Source organism: Madurella fahalii, assembly GCF_045866475.1.
Source record: "Madurella fahalii IFM 68171 DNA, scaffold_6, whole genome shotgun sequence".
Lineage (NCBI taxonomy): Eukaryota > Fungi > Ascomycota > Sordariomycetes > Sordariales > Madurella > Madurella fahalii.
In genome coordinates, this window is record NW_027263976.1 from 3162998 (window position 1) to 3173117 (window position 10120).

The 10120-nt window shown below is 57.0% G+C and overlaps 3 protein-coding genes across 3 annotated transcripts; 2 read left to right on the forward strand and 1 right to left on the reverse strand.

Annotated features, from left to right (window-relative positions):
• Positions 1–239: 239 nt before the first annotated feature.
• Positions 240–2444, forward strand: MFIFM68171_10980 (uncharacterized protein; the record flags this gene model as incomplete). The annotated part of the gene is made up of 3 exons (XM_071066399.1): positions 240–924; positions 987–2148; positions 2207–2444. The coding sequence occupies 3 exons, from the start codon at positions 240–242 to the stop codon at positions 2442–2444; spliced, it is 2085 nt and encodes a 694-aa protein (XP_070922500.1).
• A 1169-nt stretch (positions 2445–3613) lies between these two features.
• SEC63 (secretory subunit) lies at positions 3614–5812 on the forward strand (the record flags this gene model as incomplete). Its single annotated transcript, XM_071066400.1, has 2 exons — positions 3614–5576; positions 5640–5812. 2 exons carry the CDS (start codon positions 3614–3616, stop codon positions 5810–5812), a joined length of 2136 nt encoding a protein of 711 aa, XP_070922501.1.
• A 1185-nt stretch (positions 5813–6997) lies between these two features.
• KTI12 (kti12, chromatin associated) lies at positions 6998–8223 on the reverse strand (the record flags this gene model as incomplete). Its single annotated transcript, XM_071066401.1, has 2 exons — positions 6998–8143; positions 8218–8223. The coding sequence occupies 2 exons, from the start codon at positions 8221–8223 to the stop codon at positions 6998–7000; spliced, it is 1152 nt and encodes a 383-aa protein (XP_070922502.1).
• Between the last annotated feature and the right edge of the window lie 1897 nt (positions 8224–10120).

Sequence of the window (10120 nt, forward strand, 5' to 3'; positions counted from 1 at the left end):
GCCAGGCAATTGCATGCACACCCACACCCCCCCCAATACCACAGGATACCTGGACGCTCGGTACCGTCCCCAAAATCCTCCAGCTATTTTTGCCTTTATGCAGCGCCGGCGATACAAAGCCTGACCTGGCCTGGAAGTCACCCACCCCTCGGAGCTTCGTTTGCGGACCAACCGCTTTATAACAATCGGGACCCAGAAGCACGGCTTTTTAGAGTAATATCTTCGAGGCTCACTCGCAAATGAAGTTTTTCTCCAAAATATCGTCCAAGAAGCCAAACTCCGCCGAAGAGGAGGTCGAGGATCCCGGGTTTATCGAGCCGCAGCCTCCCTCGCCCACCAAATCGCCCGCAAAGTCTTCTTCGGGCTCCCGGTCGCCCTCCAAGAGAGTCCAGCGTCCGCCCTCGCCGCCGCCGCCGTACGAGTACGAGTCCAAGCCGCAGTCGCCGCGCAACTCGCGCCCCTTTGCGCGGCACTCGACCGATTCCCCGCTCTCGTCGTCCCGCCGGAAAAAGATCGACCCTGACACGCACCCGCTCAACCTACCTCCCGAACAGCGTAAGCGTCTATCCGAGTTGTCTACCATGAGCGACCGGAACTCGATGGATGTCGACAAGGAGCCCGTCAATGGCGGCAAGCCCTCTTCGCCTCCTCCCCCACCGCCTCAACAGCAGTTTCAACGGCAAAAGTCCCCCCCACCGGCGCCGCCCTCGCACTCGAATTCCTTCACCGTGCCTGTCACTAACGGCGTGGACTCATCGGCCAACGGCGGCAAAGACGAGGTCGTCCCCCCTCCGCCGCCCCACCGATCGCAGCCGTCCAGCCCCGTCCAAACAGAAGCCGAGAAGGCCGAGTCATTCAAGAATGAAGGGAACAAGTTTTTCAAGGCCGGTGACTATAACCGTGCACTCGAGTTCTATACCAAGGGTGAGTCGGTACGATAGATATGTGTGACAATTCCCCGCTGATGCATCCCAAAATTGAAACAGCCGTCAATCTCCAGCCCAATTCTGCTACCTACCTTGGCAACCGAGCGGCAGCGTTCATGTCGGCAGGCAGGTATAGCGAGGCTCTGGAGGACTGCAAGCGGTCGTCGGATCTGGACCCCCACAACTCCAAGATTCTTCTACGCTTGGCCCGCATCCACACCAGCCTTGGCCAGCCCGAGGAGGCGATCGCCACATTCGGCCGCATCCAGCCGCCGCCGTCGGTGAAGGACACGGCTCCCGCCAAGGAGATGCTACGTCATGTTAGAGCGGCGCAGTCGGCTCTAAAGGACGGCACGGCAGCCTCAATGGTGTTGCATCCCCTGGACATGGCCGAGAAGCTGCTTGGTGTCGGTGCGCTAAAGCCGAGAAAGTGGCAGCTCATGCGGGGGGAGGCGTTCCTGAAGATGGGCGACGTTAACTCGCTCGGAGAAGTCCAGAATATTGCCATGTCGCTCTTGCGGATCAACAGCCAGGACCCGGAGGCATTGGTGCTCCGGGGCCGGGCGCTCTACTCTCAAGGTGAGAACGACAAGGCTATGCAGCACTTCCGGAAGGCGCTCAGCTGCGACCCCGACTTCAGGGACGCGATCAAGTGGCTCCGGATGGTCCAGAAGCTGGAGAAGATGAAGGAGGAAGGCAACGCCCAGTACAAAGCTGGGCGGTGGCAAGCGGCTCTCGACATCTACACGGCCGCCTTGGATGTTGACCCGTCCAACAAGGGGACAAACTCTAAGATTTTGCAGAACCGGGCAATGTGCCGGATCAAGCTTAAGCAGTATGATGGCGCCATTGCCGACACCGAGAAAGCGGTCAGCCTCGATCCCTCGTACATCAAAGCCCGCAAGACCAAGGCAAATGCGTTAGGCCTGGCCGAGAAATGGGAGGCAGCCGTGCGGGAGTGGAAGTCTATCCAGGAACTTGATCCGGAGGATCGGACCATCGCCAGAGAAATCAGGAAGGCGGAGCTGGAACTCAAGAAGTCGCAGAGGAAAGACTACTACAAGATCTTGGGCGTCGATAAGACTGCGACCGAGCAGGATATCAAGAAGGCCTACAGGAGACTCGCCATTGTCCACCATCCAGACAAGAATCCCGGGGATGCGGCTGCCGAGGCTCGGTTCAAGGACATCAGCGAGGCGCACGAGACGCTGATTGATCCTCAGTAAGTCGCACCACCGCCATGCTGAGTAAACTCGAGAGCCCACTGACAGATGTTTTAGGAAACGTGAGCGTTACGACAGCGGTGTTGACTTGGCGGACCCGTCAGACATGTTCGGCGGCGGCATGGGTGGTGGCATCGACCCAGAGATCCTGTTCTCGATGATGGGCCAGGGCGGAGCGTTTGGCGGTGGCGGCGGCTTCCATGGTGGAGCCGGCTTCCCGGGCGGCGCGAGCTTCTCCTTTAACGACCGGCCGCGCGGAAGGGGGGGCTTCCCACAGGGCTTCAACTTCTCGTGACAATCCGACGAGGGAGAAGCGACCAATGGCGGAAGCGAGCACGACTGTGAAGAGAGCCACGACACCCGATCCCAGGGGGAAGAGCAGGGATGGTCTCAAAGGGGTGGGAGCGGCATCAAGGCGGCGTGGCGGGCCGAGGCGGAGGAGGAACGGGACAGGCGGCTGGAACGGCTGCGTCGATATGGGCTCGTGTTGGTGGCAGCCGTGGTGCTTCTCCCTCCATATCTCTGGGGCCCACTGACAGTAGGGGCTGGAGTGTTGTACATTTGCATGTTGATGGTGAGGTCGGTCGCCACCCGGTGAGAGGGACCGCAGCTGGGGCCTGCCATCATCAAAAAGAATGGTTTTTGTTTTTTCGGTATAGACCATCGGCCAGTTCTGCACACATTACACCACATTGGAGGAGGCGTTTGTTGGATCATCATAATTTCATGACTACTGGGCCTTTTTCGGCTCTCAGGCATCATCATCACATCACATTGTCCGCATTCCAACAGATAGACAGGTAGTCAGTCGTGCTTCATCCCATCATGACGATGAAGGCATTTGATTTTATTTCCATTTCCCAGCACTGCGTCTCTACCACGTATTCTGTATCCCGTAAGATGCTCATTTTCTGACGAGTTGTTTAATGCTCCTTGCACCACCAACAGCTAGACGGGGACCCGGGCCTTGTTGATAGTATTAATAGTGTACACTCCCCCAAAGCCAACCAGCAGCATCGCCAAGACGGCAAAGGGACAGGTGGCGGGGCTAAAAAGAGGTACCGGGTACCTTGCTTTCAGCGAACCGGGGCTTGCCGCACCTGAAGCTTTGACCCCTGTTAACATAGTAAGATTTGGAGGCCACGATTCACTTGTTGCACTCCGCCAAAAAGTGACAACGGCACCAGCGAAGCCGCCACATTGCATCTCTGCCAATTCCACCGAGTGCAGACCTCTGTTTTATTTTTTTTTGTCCTGCACGCTGTCTTGTCGGTCCTTGAAATTGGATTTGGCTTTCGTTACTGATGCTCGGCCGCGAGCACGGTTTTTCTTTTTAGGGCCCTTTTTCTTTTTGTTCACCTGCTGGCCATCAACACAAACAGGCGTTCAAATCTCGTGTTACTTTGAGGAAACACCGGGGTCGATTCGGGGTCCTGGTCGTGGAGATCCAGTCGAGTGCCCACCATGAGTACCGACTACACCTACGACGAGGAGGGCTACCTCTGGCCCTTCTTCGTCTTCACTCTGGCCTTCATCATCACCTCTCCGCTCACCTACCTATTAGTCAAGCGGTCGCGAGACCCTGCCGCATCCTTCGCTCGCACCCAGACCAACTTTAAACATGCCCACTCGGACACGGTCGCCTCGCTGCGCAAGCAGGAGAAGCGCAAAGACCGCAAGCTCTGGCTCATCATCGCCGTCGTCACGGGCTGGGCCATCATGGGCTACATGCTCTACCTCATCCAGACGACCGAGGCGCCGACGCAGAAGCTCTGGAACCCCTACGACATCCTGAACATCCCCGAGTCGGCGACCGAGAAGCAGATTAAGAGCACCTACAGGAAGCTGTCGCTCAGGCTCCACCCCGACAAGGCCAAGCCAGACCCGTCCAAGAACGAGACTCTAGAGGACCTCAACGCGCGCTACGTCGAGATCTCCAAGGCGTACCAGGCGCTGACGGACGAGGATGTGCGCAACAACTACATCATGTACGGGAATCCGGATGGAAAGCAGGGGTTCAGCATCAACATTGCGTTGCCGAAAGCGATGGTGTCGGACGGCAACGGGAAATACGTTGTGTTGGTCTACTCGGTGCTCTTTGGCGTGCTCCTGCCCTACCTCGTCGGGTCCTGGTGGTACGGCACGCTCAGGCGCTCCAAAGAGGGCGTTCTGATGGAGAGCGCAAACAGGCTGTTCCGCGAGTACAAGGATGGCATTGACGAGGGCGGCGTCGTCACCGCCCTCAGCACTGGCAAGGAGTACGAGGAGCTCTTCAAGGGAGACAAGGCCGACTCGGGCCTGTCCAAGGTGGAATCGAGGATCCTTGCCGAGGGTGAACTCTCTCCGTTAGCTGGTGGTCTTTCTGTTAAGGACAGAGAGAAGCTGGAGAACCTCGAGAGCGGGCCGCAACGGAAGGCGCTGGCGCTGCTGTGGGCATACCTGGGCCGTGTCGAACTCGACGATCCCGCGCTGGAGAAGGCCAAGTTCGCTGTTGGCCCGATTGCGCACTCTCTCAACAAGTCCTTCACTGCCATCTCGCTCGCCTACATGAACACCAGCCCGCTTCTCGCCTCGTACTACGCCAGCCAACACCTGATCCAGGCCCTGCCCCCCAAGTCGTCACCGCTCCTCCAACTGCCGTACTTCACCCCAGCCGTCGTCAAGGCTGTCGAGGGCGACTCACGTATCCACACTAGCGTCCAGGGTTTCATGGACAGGCCAGACGCCAAGCGCCGCAGCCTAGTCGTTGGCAAGGGCCTCCTCACGGAAGAACAATACCGTGAAGCCATCAGCGTAGCCAAGCAACTCCCTTTCCTACGTGTCGCCAAGGCCTTCTTCAAGGTTACCGGCGAGCGCTTCATCATCCCGTCATCCCTGGTAACTCTGGTCGTGAAAGGCCGCTTCGTCCCCCCCGGAAGCGAAAACGTCCCTGAAGTTAATCCCGCCGACCTCGAGGACATCGACCCGGCCGAGGACGACCTCGACGCCCTCCTCGGACGCAAGCCTGCGAAGAAGCAGGTCGGTAAAGACGAGAAGACAGGCAAGCCGATCATGGAGTCCTCCTCGGACGAGCCCATCCCGGCGCCGCTCGTGGCGGCGCCCTACTTTGCGCGGGAGCACAGCCCCAGGTGGAACGTCTTCTTGACCGACTCGAAGCAGGGCCGCGTGGCGGTCCCGCCGTTTACCTTTGCCCAGTTCGACAAGCCCATATTTGAGAAGGACGGCAAGACGCCGACGTTCGCCATGCAGACGCTCAAGGCGCAGTTCCAAGCGCCGCCACAGGCCGGGCACTATACCTTTGTTATGCACGTTGTCTGCGACAGTTATGTGGGCTTCGACACTAAGATGGAGGTGACGCTGATCGTGGAGGAGGCGAGCAAGGCGGCTGAGATGGAGGTCGAAGATGAGATTAGCGAGCCGGAAGAGGGTGAGTTTTCTTTTTCCAGTGCCGTTGATTATGAAATGATAGAAGGAGCTGACCAGTGCGTAGATTCCATCGCGGGTATTATGAACGCGGCCAAGGGCGGCGCACCACCCCGGCCTAAGAAGAGGAAACAGAAGCAGGAAGAGGACGAGGGTGACTCGGATGAGGAGAGCGGGACGGACGAGGAGGATGAAGATACTAGCGCGACAAACACGGATACGGAAGAGGAGGATAATTAGAATGGTTTGCTTTTGGCTGCTTTGAATTGTGCTTGTTTCTAAGGCTCCCTATAATGTAAAGGGGTTCTACTCGGACTGTAGGAAAGGTCTTACCAGCCTGTAGTGGTCTGTGCGGGTGCCTCATACACTATATATATCCCTAACCCTTAACCACTCCTATTTAGATGGACCATTTCAACGCTAAAAGCCCACCAAATACTGCAATTGCAGTTGACGTTGTCAAAGTGCCCAATCGCTTCAATTCGTTGATATCTTACAATTCCCAAATAGGCGCTGTTATCTTACACTTTGGTAGCCCAGTTGTCCATCTGACTGTCTATCTGACTATCCATTTGCCTAAGCGTCCCCCCTGCTTCCACGCCGTCTACCACGCCCTCGTCGCGAGCGTTGTGGTGCGGCTTGACTGGTGATACTCCCGTTGTCGTTATCGTTGTCGTTGTCGTAGTCTCTCTAGGCGCCTGCGCCTTGCGCTCCCACTATGCCCAGCCTCTCCTGCTTCCACGCCCTCTTCCACGCCATGCTCGTTACGACCCTAATTGACTGGCGTTGTCGTTGTTGACTTCCTATACCAGGTTAACGCCCCCCTATTACGACGTGTCTCTACGGATAGATAGCTTTAATCTCGTCGCTTCAGAGCGCCAGGAGCCATAAACTAAAGCCCAGGTCGAGGTGGGCATAGTCGAACGCGGTACTTGAAGATCTACCACGAAGATTTCTGTATAGCGGAGGCGGCTAGTCTCTGGCACACAGCCTCAATATTCCAGCCGGGCAGCTGGCTTGGGACGGGGCTACCTTACTAGTGCAAGTCGTTGTAGCCGGAGCATTGTAGATGTGGGCTACCTGACAATAGCCTTCCGAATGAGTCTGTAATTGTTTGTGAATATTTTGGCCTATACTAAAGAAGTCAACATTTTCAAACATCAATTGTTAGTCTATAAAACGATCGGCACTATATAAAATATATACTGAAGCTTGTTTTGGAAGCCCCTATCTAATGATATAATGATGTCTAAGTTATCGCTTGGCTTTCTAAAATGTAGGTTAGGAAGGGTGATTCTTTATATTATATCTTGGTACTTCGATAGAATACCACCAAGTCTCAGATGCTCAGACCTACTGGGCGTGAGGTATTGTTTGTACCTATCGACCCTCTTTCGGTGATGCAGCCCCTCACCTTGCAGCCCCCTAGCCATCCTTCTCAAAATGATCGTTTAGATACCCCACAAAACTCTCCCTTAACCGCCCCGCCGCCAGCTTCCCTACCGCCTCAAGCCCAATCCCTCCCCTATTCATCCCCACAAACGCCCTCCGATACCTCTGCAGCTGCGGCAGCCCGACCTTCTTCCCCGGCAGCTCGACCACCAGATCCTCGCCCTCCCTCTGGCCCTCACCGGAATTGACCCTCGGAATGCTCACCGTGCCGCCGCCCTCGTCAGACTGCCTCTCCAGGATCTTCTTGACGATATCCTGCGTCTCCCGCTCGAGCACATAGAGGTAATCCCCGCCGGGATCCTTGTCGCGCTGCACGGTCGACTGGTTCGGGCGGACGGCCTTCCTGGCCTCGCCGGCGATGGCGTCCCAGATCTTGTCAAACACCTGACGCGCCTGGGCCTCGTCGTCCTCCCAGATGAGGGTGAAGAGCGGCGAATCCCACCGCGTCATGGGGTTGGGCTCCTCGTAGCGGAACACGAGGTTCTCCCAGTTAGACGGCTCGTAGGGTTCCTCCTCCTCCTCCTCCTCCTCCTCCTCCTCGTCGCCGTCGTCCTCGTCCCGGCCACTCTTCTCCCCTTCCTTCTCCTCCTTCGCGTCTTCTACCCCTTCCCCCTCCCTCCTTTCCCCCTCCTCCCTCTTACTCTCTCTTCTCCTCCTCGCCTCCAACCGCGCCTCGTTCACCCGGCGCGCCCTCTCCACGCCGCACCCCACCTGCAGCACGCAGCTCGGCGTCCGCGCGTTCTTGGCCTCGCAGAACAGCTGGTACCGCCACCCCTTGATGTAGTTGAGGCCGTCGAGCACGACGATGTCGCGCGGGGAGAGAACGCGCTTGACGGCGGCGTAGACGGCGGCGCGGGCGTCCTTCTCGGACGCGTTGGCCGACCGCACGTGTGCCGGGAGCTGCGAGGGGGACAGGTCGTACACCGAGCGGGGCACGGATTGGGTTGCGTCGGATATCAGGTGGAGGCGGTATTGTGGTTGTGGTTGTGGTTGTTGTTGTTGTTGCTGTTGCTGCTGTTGTTGTTGGGGAGAAGAGGAGATGCGCTCTGAGAGGTAGGCGTGGAGTTGCTGAGCGCGGGTGGATTTACCCGAGGTTGGGAGGCCGGTTATGATTATGAGCTTTTTGTTTTTGAGAAAAACGCCTTGTTAGTAGTGGTTGGGACGGTGATGGTACGAAGTGTACAAGAGCTTACTGGCATGTTAGCGGATTGAGCTTGCTGTACACGAATCCGTTACCAATGTGTTCTGCTTGTTGAAGTCTTGGGCTGGATTGCCGGGGAATAAGTATGGCGGGGTAGGTTCATTATGGAGGGGCACCTTGACGGAAGGGCCATAACCCTGAACTGCCTCAGGGTTGGGTGCGTGGCTAAGAGCATCTACCAGCAACTACACTACCTTTACTCTCGCTAGCCCCGTATCTAACGGGCTGGGAGCAATTTGGGCATATTCTCCCTGTTTTTCTTCTCGCTCGTGTCTCGTACTCTGATCCCATAGGGAACGCCGATGCGGTCCGTATTCTCCAAACTGGGGTTTCTATGAAGGCAAGCTCGGAGCCCAAAACCGGGCTGTCAACGATCCATATTCGCCACGCCCTTTGATTAGTGATCTCTTTGTCTGCAGGTCTATCTTTGGAAACTGCCTCTCAGCTTACATACCTACCTGTAGCAGCCAATCGCGGAGATGAGCATAGGATCATGGGGTTTTATGTAGGCGTGTTTTAAGAGTCGACAGCTTCTCAAGGTTTGTGTAGAGTCCCTGGCTGCCGAAACGAGGATATGCAATGTGGAAGTTGTTGCTTTGAATTCGGCCCGTTGGCTTCTGCATCCTTGCTGCCTAGCGTCCATGTCTGTCACCTCGTTGCATGAACCGGACTCGAGCATCTGCAGCAACGAATAACAAGAGAGCCGGGACACCCAACCATTCGCATCGTGTGTCGTGTGTCCATCGAGCAACACGCCCACTGGCCACCATCTTCGCGGCGCATCTATGTCTCCCCCACAGCTGCCTGTCGGCTCCTCGGAACGCTTCCAATCCCGCGGCGCTAGAGGGCAGTGGACGCAGCTACAATTTGCGGCCGTGTTTCCGGCTCCATTCATTCGCTGCATCTCATGCTAGCAGCCCAGTGCTATTCCGGGGCCTCACCGCCGATAGATAGAGAGGGCTGCTTGTCGGTCATGGCGTGAGGCTGCCCGGACCACAAATAGCGGCGGCGGCGGCGTTTGGCCGGAACGGGTGGCTTCCGGAGGCTTGTTTCGAGACTGGTGAAAGAGAAGGTGTGCTTTAGGGAAACAGCACTGCCGTGCGTCGGGGTCGGAAGACGTTGGAGCGGCTGGATGTGTAACCGTGCCGAAAGCTAAGAAAAGCAACCTGCCGTAATCCGGCCTATGGCTTCCATCAATATCTTCGCGGCCCAGCGCTGTGGGAGAACACAGGATTCGCGGGGTTGCTGCTGGTTAAACAGACCCCGGCCTCGTCCGATGTGGGGGGCTTATTCCGGGCGCCAGGGTCGGGCCGGCATGCCAAGAGGTCGACTTCCGTCTCAGAGGGCTGATCGAACAAGGAGCAGATTGGTCGAGAGAAGACCGTGTTCTTCACCGCCAGGATAAATCATACCGGCGATGCTATGTAGGGGCAATTACTCAGTCGTCAATAGCCGGCAGACTGACCGGTGCTCGAAAGATATTGCGGGAGCACAGCCACAGAATATTGGCATTGAGATTCCGCGTACGACTGTTTTAATACCTGGGCTGCACTTTGACCATGCAGTATCAGCCACAATAACGTGCTTTGCAGCGAGGGAAATGTGGGAGCGTATATATTCCGTGCATCTGCCGGGTCCGACAAAGCGCCCCGCACCGGGTTGGAACATCGGGGCTATGTACGATGCGCTGCTGAGGTGGTTGATTGGGTGCCATTGCACGCAAACAACCAAGAGTTTGGAGCTGCAATGAATCCTCAGTACGCCCTTTGGTACACGCTACTACGTAAAGTACAGGACGCGTGCTGCTGCATCGATGCGTGGACCTTTGCGCAGCAACCGCTTTCCCTGACCGGGCCTAGTGTAGGGCTGTGTGACCCGACGACATCTGGAGGATC